General features: G+C 37.1%; 1 protein-coding gene across 9 annotated transcripts in view; it reads left to right on the top strand.

Annotated features, from left to right (window-relative positions):
* The window catches only part of Pclo (piccolo (presynaptic cytomatrix protein)), a 358568-nt gene extending 336398 nt beyond the window's left edge, over nucleotides 1-22170 (top strand). For all 9 annotated transcript variants that reach the window (XM_039108295.2, XM_063286636.1, XM_039108291.2 and 6 more), the window contains 3 exons: nucleotides 15253-15387; nucleotides 15788-15933; nucleotides 17620-22170. In XM_039108295.2, coding sequence (XP_038964223.1) covers nucleotides 15253-15387; nucleotides 15788-15933; nucleotides 17620-17760 — 422 coding nt within the window. In that variant the 3' untranslated portion in view covers nucleotides 17761-22170. The remainder of the gene's footprint in view (nucleotides 1-15252; nucleotides 15388-15787; nucleotides 15934-17619) is intronic.
* The last annotated feature ends 1844 nt before the right edge of the window (nucleotides 22171-24014 follow it).

Raw genomic sequence — 24014 nt, 5'->3', positions numbered from 1 at the left:
AGAATGATACCCCTGACTGAAATAATATGTAAACACAAACAGTGTCCAGCATGCTGGGGTTCTATTACCAAGACAGAGAGACAACTAAGTGAACATGCAGGTCTGATTTAAAATGCTTTAGGGCAATCCAGGGTAGGTGGGCTTTGTCTTACATTAGGCATTTCAAAACCATTACCAGGGCTTGGGGACTGGCTGGAAACTGCTGTTTCCTTGCTTCAGGCCAGGTGGTGCTGCAGTTTCTGACTAGCTGCTTGAAGCCTGGGTTTTTAGGTTTAATCTCCTGGACTGCCAGTTTGAAGCCTGTCACTGAGTCAGACGGTCTCATCATTACTGCTTTAAAAGAGATTTCTCATGCCTGCAACTAAAGTTTTTGTTAGGCTATGGCTCTTAAGGGAAACAATGTAAACTCTACTGCTATGACTTCTTTAAGATCAGGGTGTGTGTGTGTGTGTGTGTGTGTGTGTGTGTGTGTGTGTGTGTGTAGATAAATAGATAGATGTATATTCATAACCATATACATTATGTGTGTATGTGTGTGTGTAGATAAATAGATAGATGTATATTCATAACCATATACATTATGTGTGATTTTATAATAAATATAAAATAATAAAATTCATTGGAGCTTTATGAAACAACCTTAGTATTATTTGCCCTTTCCCTCTCCTTCTCTGTTAACCTTCCTTCCCTGTTGGTTGAACCCTCCTCCTCTTCATTCTTCCATATTTGTGTTGATATCAGCTGTGTACTGTTATTTTCTCTCAGCTTCCCACTTACAAGCTTTCTGTCATGTCCAGGCATTGTTTTCTTCAGACTTTGGGGGATTGTTTCAAAATTTTAAATATTTAAAAAGTTGTGTCCACTTATGTTTTCAATTTCTCATTTGGTGAAATTATCTGGTTTTTGTTATCTCATACAAGGTAATGCTGAATTCCAGTTAAAAAGATTTACAAAGAGATCTTGGCTGTTTCTAATCACAATAAAATGGATGCTAAGAGGCATGTGTCAAAGAGCTTCTTAAAAACTATTAAAAGCTTGAGAGGAAATTCCATCAGAAAAGCTTACTTTCCTTCCCTGAATTATGCTCTTTGGGGCTTTATCTCAGAAATAAAAACATCTTAGCACAGAATGCACAAATAATCTATAGGCTTAGCCTACTTTCCTGAAACTTAAATCTGAGTAGGTCAAAATAATACTTGCTTATTGTATGATGTATCTATTTTGTTGATTCTGGGTTATTGCAAATAAAAGTTTTTATAATATCTCCTTAGGAAAATAAAATTAGTGAAAATATGACAAACTATCTCCTTTCTCAGTCTTCATCCTTAATACAGGAAAATATGTTAGGATCCATTTCATAACTTCCATAGTAATGACTCTGACCTGTGATGGGTTGTATATGCTTGGCCTGACATGGCACCATTAGGAAGTATTGCCTTGTTGGAATACTTGAGTCACTGTGGGCATGGGCTTTAAGACCTTCTTCCTAGTTGCCTGGGAGCCAGTCTTCTTCTAGCAGCCTTCAGGTGAAGATGTAGAGCTCTCAGCTCCTCCTGCACCATGCCTGCCTGGATGCTGCCATGCTCCTACCTTGTTGATAATCCACTGAACCTCTAAACCTGTAAGCCAGCCCCAATTAAATGTTATCTAAGCGTTAGCTTGGTCATGGTTTCTGTTCACAGCAGTAAAATCCTAACTAAGACAATGCCCATGAAAAGCAAAGAAGAGTAAAATATGACTAATCTTCAATAGGCTTGAAAAGAATTCCAAAACATCTCTCAGTCGTGCCCTCAACACAGTTGAATGGGAAAACCCCAGGTTTTGAATTCGACTAGCTAAATAGCTTTCTTTTGATCAAGGTGGAAATGATAGTTACGTTTTTAAGCCTCCAGTAACAATTAGAGATGTTAGACAAATAATCTTATATACCCCGTGTGTTTTCTCTGTGGTCTAAATAGCAACAATAAATAGTCTTTACACTGTGAAGTCTATGGACTAATGAACATACACGATGTCATGAACACAGCATGAGTGTTGCTTCAATGATATTCGGTGCCATTGCCATTCAAATGAAGGAGTCGATTATAAAAATAAATTGACATTTGTGAATAAAATGGGTACATATTCATCCTGTTCCCTACTCCAAGTTTTTTCCAGATTGACATCCCCACAAATCTTGAGTTGCCAGTTCACATCTATGTATATGGGAAAACACATAGTATTTCCCCTAAATCTCAAATTCCTTAATCTCATACATGATTCCAGAAGAGTATATGCAGGACAAGAATTACTATCACATGAAATATTTTTATCACAAATTAGTAAATAAATATAAGCTGACTTATTGGTAATATCCAATAATCCAATTTATGACAATTGCAATTTAGTCAGCCTAACATGTATATTGTCCATTTTTAAAAACAAGAGTATCAACATCTACTACAAATATTAGGGTATTATTACAAATCAATAAGGCAGGAATTTACATATTTGTTATTTAATGATTTCATAGGTATTCATCATTAATAACATTTTATTTATGTGATAAAATAAAAATGCAAATTGTGAAAAAAATAGGTTAAAGTCTTTGATATAGTGTGAGGATAAACATCCTTTTCCTTTTAAAATCAAACACAGTGGTTACCCTCTAAGAACTTTGCTTTTGCACATCTCCTAGATATTCACTAATTCTGCCTTATGAATTCTCTAATTCAGGCATCAGTGGCATAATCATTGATCAATAATCAAAGCTCTTGTTTTTAAAAACACATTTTTATTTATTGTTTGAATATATGTATGGGCATTTGTCTGCTATGATGCATGTGTAGGGGTCAGAAAAATTCCTAGGGTCTTTTCTCTTTTACCATGTTAGTCACTTCGATCAAACTCAGATCCTCAGTCTGAGTAGCAGACAGCATCCACTAAGCCATCATCTCACGAGCTACTCTGCACAAATAAGTAATCTCTCACCCAAGGTCTCTTGAGACACCCTAATAAATTTTAAGGATAATAGGCAATGAATTCGATAACATTTATCCATATATCCATATATCCATATATCCATATATCCGTATTTGAAAATGTCATAATAACCATTGTTAATGTTATAATAACCATTGATCGGTTAATATTAGCAGAGTTTATTTTAAAAATGATTATTTTGCTTTTTGTTTTGTTTTTTTTTTTGTTGGTTATTTTTTTTGTTTTTGTTTTGTTTTGTTTTCTCCAGAGCTGAGGACCAGGGCCTTGCGCTTGCTAGGCAAGAGCTCTACCACTGAGCTAAATCCCCAACCCTGATTATTTTACTTTTTAAGTAGTGTTTATTCATAGAAAGTACTGGGATCCAACAGTCACCTCTTGGTTTTTAAGACAAGAAGGGAATTAGATAGCAGAAATGGCTCCATATTGTGACCTTACCATGAGAGAATTGGGAATAGAATTAAGTAAGCTAATTGCGCTCTGCTTCCCTTTTTAAACAAACAAAAAATTAGTACCAGCCTCTGAAATATTTCATTTTTATATTTTGTCAAGAAATACATGTATGTATGTAGGTATGTATTTATGCATATTGTCAGATATAAGTAGGATAACGTGTCAAGAAAGCACATCTCTAAGAATTAAACTTGAATACCTTATAGTGGCTTTAATGAAGCCAGAAAACAAGGTCATGAAATTCAATACCAATAGGATTGCCACAGTTATTTGAAAATCTTGTAGCTTTTCTTGCTCTGGGAAGGTATGGCGCAAAGAAAAGTAAGTGCTAATTATAGATAATTGTTGAGTTCCACAGCCTAAGCGACTTTGAATTTGTTAAAAAGGATGTGAAGTGATTTTGTCCACGCAAGTCAGATCACTACAGCCTCCCGGGTAGCATTAGCGCACCTGGCCGGAAATAATAGAGGAAGGAGGGTGAGCAGAATGAATGAGTGGGTTCCTTCTTCTGTGACAAGTTCCGTGAGGTAAAAAGGGCTTCTTAAAAAAAAAATTAACTGCCCCTTTTCTTTCGTCCCTCTCGATTGTTTGCTTTTTTATTTTTGCCATCAAGTCTACACCTCACACTAGCGAGTCCCAGACCCACGATGACCCCACTGATGTGGCAAGTGCAGGGCCTACATGCATCTGCACAAGTTCTCTGTGTATCCTTATGACTCTTAGCTTGTTGTTTTTGTGAGGCTCCCACAGTGGGAGCCTGTTTGGCCCTGTCTCCTTTGCCTCATCTTAAGAGTCTTTTCCTCCTTTTCGGTTGCCTTGTCCAGCCTGAATACGGGGGCTTTTGCCTTGCCTTGCCAGCCACATTTTGACCTGTGTGGCTGTTGTCTCTTGGAGACCTGCTCTTTGCTGAAGAGGAAACAGAAAGGGTGTGGATCTAGGGATGGGGGAGATGAGTGGGTGGCAGCTAGGAGGAGTGGAGGGAGGGGAAACTGGAGTTGGGATGTATTGTATAGGAGAAGAATATATTTTAATAAAAAACACATTCTTCCTGTATCAAATCCTACAGTAATTTTAGGCAAAAAAGATGTAACATATATACTTATAGTTTTAAAATGTAAGGTTTTTTTTTCCTCTAAAATAGTTAACTTATATAGACCTTATATTCACATGTGACTTAAGGTCAATGTGGATTGTGTTTTGTGGGCATCTCCTTGATAAATTGTGTCGGCTAGGCATCGAACACAGAGGTAACTTAACGTCCTATGTATTGGGTATATTTTGAAAGAGCATACCCCTAAACGGGGAGCCGAGTCTCTCGTTACAATCACGGGGTGGGGTGCCCCCAGGAATCATGAGTAGCCGGTCTTGATGTAACAGCAGGAGGTAGCTTTTATTAACGAGATCCCTATTAGCGGGATCCTGGATCGATACGTATCTCACACCGGAGACAGAGGAATCGACCCCAAGCCTCCAAACTCGGGGGATTATATAGGGGAGGTTAGGGGCATTCGAGAGGTTACACATGATTGGTCAATTCAAATGGTGCACAGTTACTTTCAGCGCGAAATTACATCAGCAAGGAGTACGTGCTATCTAGCAGCTCAGCATCGCAGGTAGGGTGGCTCATCTCACTCAGGGGGGTGACTCACTTCTGGGGAGTGAAGGAAGGGGAGGGGGTGGCTACGGATCATCAGTGTCCTTGGGGCTGATAGCTGGTCCGGCAAGTCCTATCTCTGGCTCTCCCTCAGGAACGTCCGGCCCTGCACATCCGGACTCTGACAATGAGTAACCTTTTTAAAACTCTAGTTCTACAATTTCAAATTTTTAGTAAGTTAGAATTTGTTATCTGTTAAGACATTTGCCAAAAAAGAACAATTCAACTTAAAGTGCTGATATACGAATATCTCGAAACATAATTTCCTTGTTTCGCTTTACTTATTCTAAGTAGAAAAGCAAGCAAACCTAATGGCAAACACAGGTTTGCTGGGTTCAAGTGGTCAGTTAAGATTAGGTCTGATTTCCCATTGCCTCAGTAGAACTGGGAAGTAAACTCTAGTATGTGAGGTGATGCACTGCATTACCCCTAACAAGGTGCTACACGTCACCCCAAACATCCAGAAAATCATTGTTATCAATTAAAAGTAAAACTTGTGCCAATCTTGGTCATACATGCCTGTATGTAAAAATAAGTTTTATTTGCTTGATGTAATTATCATCTCAGAGGCTTACTGGTAAATAATCTCACCCTTTCTAGTTCTAGCTGAACTCTGGCTGGCTGGCTGGTCTAGCTAACATCTTCTATCAAACTCCTCTCCAAACTGACTGTTTCAATCTGGTTTCCCTCAAGTTTTTCTCTGAATTTTTCTGCTTGGCCTGAAACTAATGTTGGCAATTTGTTCTAATCTTCTGGCTTCTTCCTCTCTGGCTTCAGTTGCCTCTGCTGACCTGCACAGAAGTCTATGAACTCACCAACAAGTTCAACTCTCTCTCTCCCTGAGCTGCTCTTAAATAGCTTCTCTTTCCTGTGCTGTTCACATGAGAGTTGGATGTATTCTATCTCTGACTCTGCCAAATCTTTCTCTGCTTCATCACTTTGTCTACCCCTTAATGAGAGGTCACTTTCAAACATGGCATATCTGTATTCCAGCCTGAGTGATTAAAGGCATATGGTAGACGTGTCTCCAGATTTCACAGATCTAGTTCTTTGGATGCGATCCCTTGCCAGAGCAGCCATATTGCTGGAAGAAGATTCCTCTATGCCTGTATCCCAGAACTGGAGAGATATAAACACAAGTATAAGGCTGGCCTCAGCTACACAGTTCATGAGTTCATGACCAGCCAGGTGTTGTTGTAAAATTATAAAAACCGACTGTCTTTTATCTCCCACTAGGCCCTGCACTGCAGTGCCCCAAGGTATCTGCTAGATATCTTGCAGAAACACACATCCCAACTCCGTGGTGGCCCAGTGTCTCTAGCCGCCCCACATTCTCTTACTATTAAATCTACACATGAAAGAACACACAACACAATAACCTCTGATCCAATTGGTAAGATATAATTGCCCACTTAAACATACAAAGCCCTATACACATCCATCCCTTAAGAATATTCATAACAACCTGTAAATACACAGAGTGGAATCTTAATGTCAACCTCCATGTTCTCTCCGTGGCCTCTCTGCAGTCTCTTCTTCTTCCCTCAAACTTTTCTCCCACCCATCCTTCCTTCTCTCCCAATGATAGGTCTCGTTCTATCTTGTACCTGCCTTTACCTGTGTAATGAAATCATCCCACAACTAGGTCTATAAGAAGTCATGCTTCAAAACATAATAAATATAATATATGATTTAGAAAATGTAATGAATGTCATAAAATGCAAATGATGAAAGCTTGTTAAGTTTCATTTGAGGAATAGTATCAATATTTTACTTGAATAATATTGAAATTTACAAAACAATAATTACATATATATGACATTGATACAGAGGGAATAATAAAAGTAAATGCAATAATTACTAACTATATGAGGAACTTTACATCACTGTTGACAAGTATGAGGACATGAGGAAAATTCCATAAAAATTGGAGTTTAGGAATTATACAAAATTATTTAGGACAGAAGTTATCTAGTATTAGAGACCCAGAACTATATATTTTAAGAAAACTCAAAAGCTTAATCATATTACAAATATGAAATAGGTTACAAATAGTAACATTACATAATTTTATGTTACATACGTACTTGTAAGCCAAAGGGGCTTCCAGTTTTCTTTGTGAAACATGATAAACAGGTTGACTTTAAATTCCATGTTCATGAGGGATGATTTTAAACTCCTACATCCTTCTCCTCAACCTTCTAATTTCTCAGATCACCTACATTTGCCTGTGCCCCCACAGTAGGCTCAAACTTAGACCTAATGTGGTACCTGCCACCTCCCTATGATAGAGGATAAAATTTCTTACAAAAAAAATCCACCTTAATTCCAGTAAGTGCAATAAGACCTATTCAGTCCAATAAAGGCTTTCTTGGCTTTGGTTTCAGTAATGAGAGGCGGGTGATAAGTTAGAGTGAACACATTTCCATAACACCAATTCTAACTTCTTTCACTGGCACCTGGAATCTGCTTCACTGAGAAGTACTCATTAATAGGTCTGTCTACTTTACGTGTCTTCATTTTTATAGTCTTCCCTTTTAAAAATTCTATCTTGTCATTCATTTCTTTTCCACATTAGAGACTTCCTATTTATTGAAATAACTCCCAAAGACAGCTTTGCCTACAATGATCTTGCACTAGGAAAAGTTGCTGAGACAAAATCAGAATTACATGAAGTTTAGTTAAGTGTTAGAGATATAGAGATTCTAACTGTGATATCAAAGGAGTATTTTCTCAGGGACTGGAGAGGTGGCTCCGCAGTTAAGAGCAGTACTGCTGCTCTTGGAAGGCCCCAAATTCAGTTTCCAGCACCCAACTCACAGGCATCACAGCAGCTGTAACTCCAGCTCCAGCATCCTCCTCCCTCTTCCAGAGTATACAGGCAGTTGCACTGACATGTGCACACACATGCACACGCATATGCACGCACAGACTTAAGTATAATTAAAAAATAAAAATTTAAAGATAAAAATAAATGCTTCCTCAGTCAATATGCACACCAGTAAGTAACTGCAGCTTTAGCAAACATTTTCACAAAGATCTTATGTAAGTGTTTTAGAAATGTTTCTTTTTGTCTTCTGAGGCAGTCCTGGAACTCACTATTTAGACCAGGTTGCCTTGCACATAGAAATCTGCCTGCCTCTGCCACCCCAGTACTGGGATTAAAGGTGCCAGCCACCATACCTGGCAGTTTGGGGGGATTTTCCTTGAGTTTTTGTTGTTTGGTCTCGACCTTACATCTCCGACCCAAAGTGCACATATGGACAAAACCTTCAAGGGGACATTTTGCATATTTTAAGCCACTTAAAAGTTTTCTGGCCGATGCTTCCCTGATTTATAAAGTCTAGTACAGGGCTAACATAAACCACAAAAGTATTTCTGAAATCCTTTTATTCTAATACATTTTGAAGTGTGTTTTATAAAGACATTTTGTAAAGACCTTTTGCTGTGAATATCTCCACAAATGTGCCAATGTTGTGACAATCTTACAAAAAGTACAAGGTATCTGTGAGGCTCAGAACCCTAGACGTATTCTTAAATATACAAAACGCACAAACCAAACCACAATTTTCTATGAAATGGTGATTATGTCTACTATATGTTCCTTTTGGAGTGAGATAATTGTTTGTTAATTTTAGTGGTTTGTGTTTCCCTAAAATACAAGTTAGATATTTCAGCCCTACATTAATGTGGGTACATAGATATGACAAATACACTTTTTTCAAATATGTGTGTAACTTTTTTTGAGAGAAGTGGGAACATCGCTGCATATTTTAATGAAAAGAAAAACACCTCAGAAAGTGCTAAAAAATAAATTCTGTTGAAAATAGAGATAATTTGACAATCACACTACTTGAAACATGTTATCTAGCTAAAGAGATAATAAGACCCAGCTTTGCCAAAATCAAATTAGACTATTCATTCTCTCTATAAATATTAATTTAAATGGAAAGAATATATTAATGTAAAATACAGGAAGGATTAACTTCAATAAATATTTTTACACATTATTTTATTTTTAAAATTTCACAGGTTAAGAAACTAAATTAAATATTAAGAGATTAACCATATATCACTTTAACACTTTCTTTCAATTTTAAATTCTACTGCTGCATTTAAAGCATGAGGAAGTGTGTTCTCTACCCATCCATCTTCCATTATATGATTGGCTGCCTGTGCTTCCTCCTTCAGTTTTCATTCAGCCCCCCACCCCACCCCTGTCTCATTCCTCCTTCCCTCCTCCCAATCTTCCCTCCCCCACTCCCCTCCCTACTCCCACTCCTCCCTCTCCTCTACCCCTCCCTCCTTCCTTCTTTCACATGTTCTCTTTTCTTCTCCTTGCCTTATTCCCTCTAGATGGTCTTTTAACATTTTAAGTATTCAGTCTTAATTATTTCACAATGACTGTGTTTCTTTTATACAGCAATGCACTCTTTCACAGGACTGATTCTTCCCCTGTCCATTCTTTAACCACATTTTTTTTTCTGTAAAGTGACATTAAATACATAAGCTCAACATGTAAGTTCATCAGTATTTCCAGGATTGTGAGATACTGGCTTAGTGTTCTATTGCTGTGAAGAGACTCCATGACCAAGACAACACTTATAAAAGAAAGCGATAGAGATGGCTTACAGTTTCGGAGGTTCAGTCCATCATGCTCATGGCAATGAATACGGCAGCATGCAGGCAGACATGGTGCTGGAGAAGGGACTGTGAGTTCTACGACCAGATCTACAGGCAACAGAAAGACGCTAGCTAGGCCTGGCTTGAGCACTTGACACTTAGAGGCCACCTCCTGTGATACATTTCCTATAATAAGTATCTACCCTCAGCAAGGCCACAGCTTGCAACAGTGCCTCTCCCTGGTGACCAAGCATTGAATCTATGAGGGCCTATTAAGGCCACTCTTATTCAAATCACCATAGATGATTGGGTATAATTGCCTTAATGCTTTCTCTACCCATGGTATTCATTACTTTTATCCACTTTTGTTTCCAGGTTTTTCTTATCCATGAATACTTTCTTATCTGTACAACTTGCATTTTTCAATTTCACTTCGTCTATTATGTGGTCATTTTGCTTTTGAAATGAACTTTCTATCTCTCGACCTCTGTCCGTCCTTCTTCTTTACTTTCTGACAGGGTCTCATGTGTGCCTGGTTGGCTTGAGCACACCATGCAGCAGAGGCTGGCTTTGAACTCTTGAGCCTCCTGTGTGTAGCCTCCCAAATGCAGGAATTACAGGCATGTGCCACGGGACTTGCTTTATTCTCTTATATGTTCCAGGTTTGTTCCACATTGCAGAATAAATTTATTTATATTTTGAGTAACATTATTGTTATTATTATTACTATTACTATTATTATCATCTATTTGGTAAATTGACACATAAAAATTATACATATTTGTAAGCCTCCATATAATGAATCAAATCATGTATACCTTGGATGAAATTCAGATCGGGTTAAACAGATTTATTGCTTCACATATATAGCGTTTCATTAGGTAGAAAACATTCAAGTTTTTCTCCAAGCTTTAGAATATTACTCTCCTACTACCATCAAAGAAGCATGGGTTTCAAGACTTCGATACATGAACATCAGTTGAAAATTTTTTCCCGCCATTTATCCTCTATTTCAAAAATATTATCACACAACTTCTGCGTATGTGGTGCCCTGGAACTCAAAGTTTCACCCAGATCTGGAGCAGGTGTGAAGACAGCAGACACTGATTTCTTTTTATCTTCACAGAAGCATCTGCTTCAGAAGGAAAAAAAATCACTCAAAAAACTGCTTTAGGATGACTTCAGTAAACATGTCCTTTACTCTCTTCAGTGAGAAACATTAAAGAGTGAGCTGGAAAATCTTTGAATAGAGTGAATCTTATCAGACGTTCCACAAGCATCCCACAGTGAAGGATGTGAAGTTAAACTTTCAAGAAGGAAGCACATAGTGTGATGACTCAGGAACTTTAATTAGCAAGTGTTTCAAGGTGAGAAGGCTAGGAGGCAACAGATCATTAGCTATTGGAGTTTGGGCCTAGAAAAATAGGCTATGGCCTATAACGTGTATTCCTCAGGGAGAAAATGCTTCAGTATCTTCAATGCAATCACTTTTGTCCACTTCTATTGGCTCCAAAGAGTGAGGGTCCCTTACATGATTATTTACTTTAGAGTGAGAATTCTCTTTAGAACGGAAGTCATCAGAGAGGGGGGGTGGGGAAAGCAAAGGATCATGGGAGGTGCATACGATCCAGTGACCCTATATACATGTATGAAAATGTCACAATAAAGCCCAATTTTTTTACAGTTATTATATACTGGTAATAATTTTTAAAAAGACCCCCCCCGACCCCGCAATACCCAATCTCAGGAATGGTTTGACAAATGGAGGACGCCTATCTTTCTATAGTTTGTTGGACGTGGATCCCAGTCACGTGGTTATCAATTTACCCACCTATCCAGTTTTGGTTTGATTTGTTCCTTTGAGATTCAAAGTAATCAATCCAGCAAACGCAGAAATGTCTTCACACTCTGAAGAGATAATGTAGCCTTTGTGAATTCCTTGGATGTGGTGTTGGAGTTTCAGTTGTGGGTCAACAGGACTGTTTATTCCGGACTTCTGAGACTCAGACAACCCCAGGGTGATGAGCGACTGTCAGCTCAAAGGCTTAGGTCCAGCATGAATGATTACTTAAAATTCCTATTTATATTTATTTTTAAATTAGAATTTTAAAACTCTAATGTTGACAAACATAATCCATAAAAATAAGGCTCTTTTGCTTTTTTTAAAGTACAAATATATATCCTGAAAACAAATGTTTGAGAATACATTGTGTTTAGAGATTGTCAATAAATTCTTATGCTGTGAATGTGGAAATAAAGTTGTTATGTGACCCCAGTGAACAGTGCCTTGGATTTCCCATATGATGATCCTATCTGCTAACAAATTTCTTTTCCCTTGCATTTCAGTGAATCCCCATCCTACTTCCAGCCCTAGATCTTTTCCAGGAGTAATTCTAATGTTACATTATTTTTGAAACCAGACTTCAGAATGGTTCTTCCTAGTAATTGATTTATTCATAGAAATATCTAATTAAATTATCTTTTCACAATAGGTGAAAAAATCCTGAGTCTGGATTAGTGGTTTTTTATATTTTCTTTTTAAACATGGCTGCCAGCAACGTATTCTCAGACATTTGCTTTTAGGCTATGTTTGTACTGTTAAAGAATCAGGGGAGTTCTATTTATGTGGATTAGATTTATCAGCATCAGAAACATAAGATTCTGATTTAAATATAAACATGCATTGATACTGACTTATGCATTTTAGACATACTGTATCCTTCCTGTGAGGACGCTCAGCTCAAAGTAAAAGAATGAACAAGTTGTGCATCAGTGAATGAGTCCATGAGTTGATAGAGGAATGGTGGAGTCACAGCAGGTTTGATGTGGCATGGAAAGTTCTTTCAATAATAAAAGCTAAAATTCTAGAAGAAACTACAATGAATCTAGTCTGTAACATTTACACTTTTTGCCTTACGCAGATTTTTTTTCTTTACACATCACCACCATATATATTTATAAAGGAAACAGGAAATAGAAACTCTATACACTAAGATTTGGGTGTGCTACCCTGTATTCTTGAGCAAGCCTTGTCAAAAACAACTGCTGGCAAACAGTTAAAAGACTGTTTCCTAGATCTCCCATGCTCATGGATTGGCAGGACTAATATAGTAAAAATGGCCATTTTACCAAAAGCGATCTACAGATTCAATGCAATCCCCATCAAAATACCAATCCAATTCTTCAAAGAGTTAGACAGAACAATTTGCAAATTCCTCTGGAATAACAAAAAACCCAGGATAGCTAAAACTATCCTCAGCAATAAAAGGACTTCAGGGGGAATCACTATCCCTGAATTCAAGCAGTATTACAGAGCAATAGTGATAAAAACTGCATGGTATTGGTACAGAGACAGACAGATAGACCAATGGAACAGAATTGAAGACCCAGAAATGAACCCACACACCTATGGGCACTTGATTTTTGACAAAGGAGCCAAAACCGTCAAATGGAAAAAAGATAGCATTTTCAGCAAATGGTGCTGGTTCAACTGGAGGTCAACATGTAGAAGAATGCAGATCGATTCATGCTTATCACCCTGTACAAAGCTTAAGTCCAAGTGGATCAAGGACCTCCACATCAAACCAGATACACTCAAACTAATAGAAGAAAAACTAGGGCAGCATCTCGAACACATGGGCACTGGAAAAAATTTCCTGAACAAAACACCAATGGCTTCTGCTCTAAGATCAAGAATCGACAAATGGGATCTCATAAAACTGCAAAGCTTCTGTAAGGCAAAGGACACCGTGGTTAGGACACAATGGCAACCAACAGATTGGGAAAAGATCTTTACCAATCCTACAACACATACAGGCCTTATATCCAAAATATGCAAAGAACTCAAGAAGTTAGACCACAGGAAGGCAAATAACCCTATTAAAAAATGGGGTTCAGAGCTAAACAAAGAATTCACAGCTGAGGAATGCCGAATGGCTGAGAAACACCTAAAGAAATGTTCAACATCTTTAGTCATAAGGAAAATGCAAATCAAAACAACCCTGAGATTTCACCTCATACCAGTGAGAATGGCTAAGATTAAAAACTCAGGTGACAGCAGATGCTGGCGAGGATGCGGAGAAAGAGGAACACTCCTCCATTGTTGGTGGGATTGCAGACTGGTACAACCATTCTGGAAATCAGTCTGGAGGTTCCTCAGAAAATTGGACATTGAACTGCCTGAGGATCCAGCTATACCTCTCTTGGGCATATACCCAAAAGATGCCCCAACATATAAAAAAGACACGTGCTCCACTATGTTCATAGCAGCCTTATTTATAATAGCCAGAAGTTGGAAAGAACCCAGATGCCCTTCAACAGAGGAATGGATACAGAAAATGTGGTACATCTACACAATGGAATATTACTCAGCTATCAAAAACAATGACTTTATGAAATTCGTAGGCAAATGGTTGGAACTGGAAAATATCATCCTGAGTGAGGTAACCCAATCACAGAAAAACACACATGGTATGCACTCATTGATAAGTGGCTATTAGCCCAAATGCTTGAATTACCCTAGATGCCTAGAACAAATGAAACTCAAGACGGATGATCAAAATGTGAATGCTTCACTCCTTCTTTAAAAGGGCAACAAGAATATCCTTGGCAGGGAATAGAGAGGCAAAGATTAAAACAGACACAGAAGGAACACCCATTCAGAGCCTGCCCCACATGTGGCCCATACATATACAGCCACCCAATTAGACAAGATGGATGAAGCAAAGAAGTGCAGACCGACAGGAGCCGGATGTAGATCGCTCCTGAGAGACACAGCCAGAATACAGCAAACACAGAGGTGAATGCCAGCAGCAAACCACTGAACTGAGAATAGGACCCCTGTTGAAGGAATCAGAGAAAGAACTGGAAGAGCTTGAAGGGCCTCAAGACCCCATATGTACAACAATGCCAAGCAACCAGAGCTTCCAGGGACTTAGCCACTACCTAAAGACTATACATGGACTGACCCTGGACTCTGACGTCATAGGTAGCGGTGAATATCCTACTAAGAGCACCAGTGGAAGGGGAAGCCCTGGGTCCTGCTAAGACTGAACCCCCAGTAAACTAGATTGTTGGGGGGAGGGCGGCAATGGGGGGAGGATGGGGAGTTGGATGTTTGCCCGGAAACCGGGAAACAGAATAACACTCGAAATGTATATAAGAAATACTCAAGTTAATAAAAAAAAAGACTGTTTCCTATATATTGTATTAGAATTTTGTGAACCCCATGTTTGTTTTTCCTACTGCAAGGCTACCTCTTCAAACTTAAGATTCCACAGCTGAATACCACATCTACTTAGAATTTCTTTGGTCTACCATCATGTTTAGCATGCTTTCTTACAAGTATCTGAATGAAGTAATCCCCATGAAGCTATTTATTCCTTAAGGGCTTGAACTGTGCATTTTATCTATAACATACAATAAAGCGTTTAATACTTAATAAAAAAAAATCCAGTAAGTGAACATCTGGAGCAGTGGTTAAGCTAAATAATTAATAAGTAGCATTAATTATTCTTCAACTTGTTTTCGTTGAATTCTTCTAGGTAAAACTCAAGTAATGGGAGAAATCAAGCTAGCATTGAAGAAGGAAATGAAAACAGATGGTGAACAGCTAATAGTTGAAATTCTCCAGTGCAGAAATATTACCTACAAATTTAAGTCTCCAGATCATTTACCAGGTATCTACTGTCATGATATGATCAATGAAGGATATCTACTAGTTTTCTAGAACCATCCCTTAAACATGACAAGAGATTTTAGGTAAAATGTCACCTGTGCATGAAATACATTAAAAATGTGCTAAAAATAATTTAACTTTCACTTTAAGGATAGAATCATTTTCCTAGACTTTAGCTAGATTTTTCAGCATAAAAATTAGAGTGCTACACAAAATAAGCAACCATTAAGTAAAATTAATTTAAATTCATAAGAAAATACTATACTTATAATCACTTTACGATTTCTGCTACAAATTGTACACAGTCTGCTATGCTTGTATATTACATGGTGAGAACGTCAGCATACAGCAGAAAATGTGATTGATTGATGGGTACTTAATGGGCTTATTCTTATTTTCAGATTTATATGTGAAACTATATGTGATAAACATCTCTACCCAAAAAAAGGTTATTAAAAAGAAGACAAGGGTATGCCGACATGATCGAGAGCCTTCTTTTAATGAAACTTTTAGATTCAGCCTAAGTCCTGCGGGCCATTCGCTTCAGGTAACTGTGTTATAGATTACTGATTTACCTTTCTATTCATATTATTACACTTATTATTCACTCAGTTATTCTGTGTTTAGACACTGATCATATGCTGCATGATAGCTAATCATTAGAATATCACCAATGGAGCCCTGTGAACCCCTTAAAGCATTCACTCTGTCCGGTTCCCCACTGGTTCACTACTCTGTTTTGCTACTTTGGGTGGATTTTTCTTGCCCTCATGGCCGCTCTCCCTAATTCTTTTGGCTCTCTACCTTGCTACCTACAACAACTTGGTAATATCTGGCCTTCTTCTCACTGATGTCTCATCTCTTTGAATTCATCACTCTGCTGCCAGAGTTATCTTTACCAAACACTTTGATTTCTATTAAAGCTGTCTGGTGAAATGTCATTTTCTTGTATCATTCAAGGTCCTCCGAAGTAGGCTTTATTTATATTGATTTGGCCTCAGTTCCTTGTCACTTTTCTATATTCCAGACACATCTGAGTCTTTTTAAATTACACTAAGCCTTGAGTTCTTTGGTCGTATTTTCCTCCCTTTGAAAGCTTCTTTCTCGTGTATTCCCATGGCCCAACTTTCAATACTCATTTTTATTGAGAACCCTGAGTATAATTCATAACACCTCATTCACTCACTTTCTCACTTCTCTATTAAGCAGTGTTTCTCCTATTCGATAATTTATATGTTTACATCTTACTGTTTTTCTATGGCAAAGCTTAATTTTCATTAGCTTTTTCCCTGTAGTCTAGCAGAATGATTATCAAAAAACATGCCTTCAAGTAGACATGTGGGGAAAGGAAATGTGGATAGAGAAGATATGGAAAGATATGAAATCATTCCATGATACAAGTACTGAATAACTTGCAGTGGAGTTGAACACATATTAAAAATACAAGTTCAGTGCTTGGAGGCATAACTCAGTGATTGAAACTCCAAACTGCTATTCCAGAGAACCAAAGTTCACCACCCAAGACCCACATCAGCTGGCTCTCAACCTCCTGTATCTTCAGCTTCAAGGGCTCTGAAATTGTCTTCAGGACTCCTGCAGACATGCATCCACATAAATTAAAACATATATGCACATACCTTATATACATATATTTGAAAAGACCAAGTTAAGCTTCATTTATAGAACTAGTATAAATCACTAAAGACTAAAAACTCTAAATCCTATACAGACAAATGTATCATTCAGAGATTAAATTAAGAGAGGAGAGCCACAAGAATGGAGTTTTCCTAAAATTAACTTAATATGAAGATAGGGACTTGAATGATTTAAAAAAGTATGTGAAGTCTCTAAACCCAAAACTGATAGTTATATATGGAATTATGGATTTTAAATATGAAAGTTTTCATCAATTTAAGCATATCTAATTAGAATGAGTATTATATTATGTATATTATATTATTTATATTATATTATATTATGTTTGCCTATCCTTCAGAGTGTGTGATTTGGGGATATAGTAAAATTTAAGAAAGACAAATAGAAATGTTGATCTGAACTAATTTATATTAATAGATATTTCAAGAACATCTCTGCTTTCTTTCAAGAACATGTAATATGTCCTCATATCTCCCTCTCTTCCTGGTTATCTTTTTATGATTAAAATTTCTTAAACATCAGAAAAATGTTCAAATGTGTGTCTCTATCTACATATAATTCTGGCTGTGATTTCTAGATTTTACTTTTCTCCAATGGAGGGAAGTTTATGAAGAAGACGTTGATTGGAGAAGCATGTATCTGGCTTGACAAAGTGGATCTGAGGAAAAGAATAGTCAATTGGCACAAATTGTTGGTGAGTCCCACTCAAACACACTGAGGACGTTGTCTGCTCAGGGTGAGGAAACAGCTCTGCAGCCTCAGATCGAAACTGGAGTTGAACACTACTGTGCTGATCTACATTTTCCAGGGCAAACATGAGATCGCAAGCAAGAAGCAAACAGACAGCCTTGCTGTGGCACACAAAGAGACTTGAAAAGTTCACGTGTTGAAAGCAAACTGACGAAAACAGGCCAGAGACACTGGATTGCTCATAGCTGTGAAGAGAAGCTCTGAGAGAAGATTTGACTTTTTAAGATAAATATCTTTGATCAGACTGAGTTGGAACTGGAAAAAAAGTGGCACAAAGGTTATTAAGGTGTTGAAAGGTAGTGTGAAAGCAATCGCTTAAATACACGTAACCTTGTTGAGGAAAAAAAATTGATGTAATGAATCTTGGTTTTCAAAAGATCAAAATTCCTTGTCTTATATTCTCATGAAACTTCCTGTTTTGGAATTCTGACATAAGATTCAATTCTGAGTTTTCTACAGGACCAGAAGGTGACTGTGTTTATGGGGAAAATTAAGCCAGAGTTATGAACAATGGATTTTTAGATTACACAGTGCATGTTTTCCCTGTGTCTAAGTTAGAAAGCTATACAGCAGTAGGTCTAAATTCTATGTGACAAAAGCACATCAGTTTTGGTGTATTTTAAAATAGTGAAGAGTGAAGATACTAGTAGGTTAAAGTGAAATTTTATTTATCTAGAACAAAAACAAAACAAAAAAATTAGAGACTGGATATTAAAGAAGAATGTTAACCCACAAAACATGTACCTTGGTTGAAAACATTACAATATCCATAATTTGCATCAAGTCAAGGTGTTCTCAACTGTACACATGAAGGTATATAGAGTAATAGGTGTGCCCTAAGAAAAGGGTTGCCCGTTCTCTGAGGAACTGCTATTACATGTATCATATTGCATATTTCCTTTCTCTTGCAAAATGTACTGTCAGAGACCTAAAATTATTGTTCTCGCAAACGAACTCTATTTGTCATATGACATTAATTAAACTCTTGTCATTTCCTGATTTTCCATGTTTTTCTCTAAACTGAATGACTACATAATGAACATTCTGATGTCAATGCCATGTTCCTTCTCCTCTTCTGCTTTCTTGCTAGGGATATCAGAATTAGAAATCACACGGGATGGGAAAGGATGTAAGGGTCAATGTTTGAAATTAAAACATATTTGACTTGTTTTAATAGTATAGACTCAAACAACCCATGTACGAACCAGTAAAAATGAAGCATTCTCTTTCCCCATCAACCACCAATGCCAATAGAGAAAGTAACACAGAAACTGTGGGAAACACATTCAGCTGGGATGAAAATTCTGGCTTCTAGTCCTGATTTTACTACTCACTTTGCACAGATCACCTTGCAAATCTCATGTAAACTCACTATCCCCCAAAATAATGGTGTATAAAGAACATATGAGATGGGGAAGCACATTTTCAAATATAGCTTTATATATAAACTGAGAGTTAATTATTAGGTAGCTTTTTAATTCTCAAATTTTATATGTGAGGAACAACTTCCAACTATTGGTGAGCATTACCATGGAAAAAAGCAGTCAATTGTTCCAAATCGCGTTTGTATTTAAATATAAACTTCCATTTCACATGAAAAAGATTGGATATTAAGTAAAAATTATTTGTCACACCAAATTTATCGAAGTGCACGATTAGAATCCAATCCCCAAAACAAACCAAAAAATAAACTAACTTGCTTTGTAGAGTTTTGAACCCAAAAGCTGTTGCTTTACTTAAGATGAAAGTCTAGTCGGATTAAAGGAAATCATCTCAAAATTATTGGTTGGATATTGAATTTTCTCATATTTTAGAGAAAAACATTATGTAAAACACTTGGAGTAAAGGATTTCTGGTATATGACAAATTATATATCTTACGCTGATGAAAAAAATTTAAATCCACATTGCTTGTCCTAAAATACCACCACTCACTTCCCTCCATCTTTTTCTCCCTCTTCCCAGACAATGCGATGCCCTTTACCACTGATGGTCTTCTAAAGTAAACAATGGGAGACGTGAAATTTCAAAGCTAGGATGTTGCTACCACTCTAGTTTTAGAGACTGCTACATCTGCTGGTGGTTGCCATGGATATTTCCAGCAGACAATCTCACTTGAGGAAGCCTATAATCAGTCCCAAAGGAGGGGGAAAGACGTCTAAGACGATCTTCTGACATCAAAAGGCTCTGCCATTTGTTCCTCACAGTGGGCTCTGGTTCTGTTCTACAGCACTGGTACTCCAACTGTTCCCTGGAAGGTTGTATAGCACAGCACGGTAGCTTACTCCTTTCTAGTTACACCTTACACAGACAGACCACCAGAGCAAGATCATCCTGAGTAGCTAGCTATTAAGCATGGAAGAATGGAAGGCTTCCTAATACAGCTGCCCCTCAGTTCTAAGAAGCTAGTGATGGGTTAGATCGATCAGACCAATCAAGAGAGTCAGTGACAGAGCTTCTGATCATGCACCAGCATTCCCCTTGAGAAAGGAAAAGATCCTGCCAGTGTGCCAAGTTTGCAGCTGATGAAACTCCTAGGTTGTAACTGGAATTGCTCTATGCAACACCAATTCTTATACGAGTGCACTTCTGAGGGACGCTGATTGCCCTTCTCACAACAAAACTATTTCTTTTTTAATTGCAAATAGGGCTCTTAGTGTTTTTTTACTTTTTTGTAAATAACACGATACATGATTTTCCACTTTTTATTTTACTTTATGTTATTAGAATTAGCTTTTTATCTTAATAGTAACAATTTATAATCTCTAATTACTAGATTAGTAATCTTCTTGCAACACTTGAACCTTGAGAAGTATTTCATTTCCCTACTAGTCCATTGAGTCATCAGATATGAAAGTTACCTGCTGGTTTAAATTTATTATTAAGAGGTCTTTCAATAGAGAAGAAAAAGCACAGAGTGAATTTTTATATAAGATGGGAAATTATAGAATCATAATTATAGATACAGATAACACTAGTAGCAAGAAGTTGGTGTTTTCTCTGATTTTACTTAATATTAAGAAAAATTTTGGTGACTCTAAACTCATTTGATTACCTTTTGTGTTTTAAAGGAAAAATACTGAATATTAAGGGATAGTAATTACCCTTGAATCCTTACTATGGTCCATATTTTAATAGATCATGATAGTTAAATATACATTCTCTGCATATCTATGAGGTTGACTGGGGGAATCATATACACTAGACTAGTTGTATCCTGGGAATATTATAGCTGGTAACCAGCTGATATTGATTCTCACTATAGAATGGTTGTTATGATGTTGGTGGTAGTCATAGTAGCAATAGCGGTGGCAGTGATACGGAGTAAAATAAATTATTTGTTACTATATTGTGCCCAGTTTCTTAGAAATGATTTAATCAATGCTTCATTTCATTAAAGTATCATAAAGATGTTTATAGTATTTTTTTACTTTATTATTTAAATCATAACTAACAATATTTTTAAAAGCTTATTTTAATTGCTATAATGTCAAACTGTCCAAAATTAGCCAACTACAGCTACATGTGTTTATAACTATACGTATGAGAGGTGTAACTTTCCCTCCTTTTGAGTTTGAAATGAAAGTGAAAGCTCAATAACCATGAGCTTTTCCCTTAATAGTTGTTTGCCTTTAGTGACACAAGGATGAATGAATGAGTGAAACCTATATTCTCATTGACTATGACACATGGATGTTTTCTGTATGTCTCGTGTGGCTATTATTGAAGATTTACATTAAACAAAAATCTAATCAAGTCCTTTATCTGATAGGTAGACTGAGAGCTTTTTCTGAGTCTGTTACCCTGTATATACCTAGACATTTGGAAACATAGCAACTGTAGAACTAGCCTCATCCTTTGGAAGTCAGCATGTGACTGTGATTATCATTCGACTGTATCTGTACATTCGTTCCGTGATGTGCTCAGGTGCTCCCACTACTGATTAAATGTGTGTGCTAATATCTTAACAACACATCTGTTTAAAAACGGTGTTTCTTGTCTAAGAAAAGTTTAAAAACCTAATAAAATTTATTTCCAACCGAACATGAAGTTCTTGGAGATGTGTCTCGTTTCTGATGATACGTTGCATGCTTTCTTGGTGATTTGCTAATCTTTTTATTATTTTCTTGTTTACCAAACAGTCTGAAACCTTAATGAACAAATGCTAACTCTTGGGCTAGTGATTGTATAAACCGACCTGAAAATAAACAAGAATTGTGTAGAGACAAAATGCTTGTAAATCTGTCTTGAGTTTTATTCTCTGTAAAAAACATGTCTTGGTTTTGTGACTGTACACAGTTGTATCTTGATAACTTATGTAAACTGTGCTGTATAAAGGCTGTCATATCAGTCTTACCAATAAATAATGAAAATATCAACTTTGGCATCTTGTGTTTACCAATGAACTTCTCTGTCCAGGCATGTGTATACTTATACATTGTCAGGCAAAGCTTAAAATTACTATCTTATCACAAAAAGGTAAGGAAAATCCAAGACTTTGAGTATAGATACTAGCTTCTGTATGTAGAAGGTTAAAACAGAAGAATTCGTTTTGTTGTCTGTTATTTTCTTGGTGAGTAGGTATGAAATCACCCACTCAGAAAGCAGAGGAAGTTGATGGAGATTAACAGTTGGAAGAGAAAAAGAGAGACTTAAAATAGTTCTCAAGCAGAGTGAAAGACTAAGGAAAAGATATGGAAGCTGGACCATTCATCAGCCTGAACACAGAGTTTGCATGTATAAGGACTTGATAAACTCTAATTAGCGCAGACCTCATCATATGCATTAAACACGTGCACATAAGTATGGATTGTAGAATGAGATGATTTTAAACCACTTAGTGATAAACATTTAAAAAAAAGAAGTAAACAAAAGTAAAGGGTAATGGACTAGGGGAAAGGTACAAGTGCATTACAAAATTGCACAAGAAATAGAATCTCTGCATAAGTTTGCAAAACATCAGGTGTCCATGCTGGAAGAGTGGCTGAGACACTGACTAGAATTTACCCCTTGAGCAGAGAGAATGAGAATTACAGCTGAGGGAATACTGCTAGCAAGATGCAGGAAAGGCTGTGGGTTTCCAAGCTCAAGTCTCAGGGAAGTGTACAACGATGGACATCTGCAATGAGTGGTCCATGAGGCATTAGAGTCTGGTGGCATAAACCGCCAAGAATGCTGGTCTCATGGAACAAGTGTAGAGCAGTAGAACAGCCAATGTGCTTCAGCAGGGGCTACATTTAGTTTTCTTTCATTTATCAATAAAATTGCTGCAAGTGAAATATGTGCAGATGTTTTTTTAAAAATCTCAATGCTTTGTGTTTTTTGAAAACCAAAACATTCTCCTTTCTTTTCAGTGCACTTAGAATTGTACCTGGGCATTTGAGAACAAAAACCACAAACAAAAAATAACCAAGCCTGTGGCAGTAATTGATCATCAGCAAACAGCAAACTGACCAATTTTCTGTGTGTGTGTGTGTGTGTGTGTGTGTGTGTGTGTGTGTGTGTGTGCAACACGTCACCAGGATCTTAGAAAGACCAGAGTGGTTAGATCAATTCCAGTGTTCAGTGGATGGTATGTTTGTTTTGGTAATCATTATTATACTGTTTAGACTAGTGTGGGTAAAACATATAATAAATGTTTGACAAACACTATTTGAAATAAAGAATGCTGGGCCTCAGACAGTTTAACCCTAAGCGAAATTACCGTCTATAAACTTAGAACTCCCTAACTTTCCCTGAGATAAAATAACTTAAAATAAATGTTTTTTTAAATAACCATTGATATAACAATGCAAATTAAAGATCTGTAAGAAGGGAAAGAGGAAGAAAGACGAAAGAAGAAGCAAAAGAAAGGAAAGAAAAGGAAGGCTTAAAGTGCTTAAATTTAGGAGCTAAAGAAAACGCTTCCTTCTTTCCTCCCCCAGAAATAATGTATTTCTGGTATCTTCAAGATGGAATATAGTTTTTGCAGTTTAGAGTAAGAAAACTGAAGTTAAGCTTCTGTTCTCACACAGAGAGCAAGGCATCTCCTAAAGTTTGTGCCTTTTTACACAGAGACTGGGTGATTAGCACCATTTTCCCAGGTATTTACAGTTCAAAGAAGTCCATGAAGGCATCCCTGGGTTGTTAAATTGACTTGTGGCTTTAAAGAGCTAAGAGCCTGGAGACTGGAAGTAGGGCATCTAACCTTAGGTCCAGCAGAAAATAAAGCACTAAGTATTTA

Source organism: Rattus norvegicus, chromosome 4 (assembly GCF_036323735.1).
Source record: "Rattus norvegicus strain BN/NHsdMcwi chromosome 4, GRCr8, whole genome shotgun sequence".
NCBI classification, from domain to species: domain Eukaryota; kingdom Metazoa; phylum Chordata; class Mammalia; order Rodentia; family Muridae; genus Rattus; species Rattus norvegicus.
The sequence above is the reverse complement of the archived record's forward strand: the minus strand, read 5'-3'. Positions and strand labels throughout refer to the sequence as shown.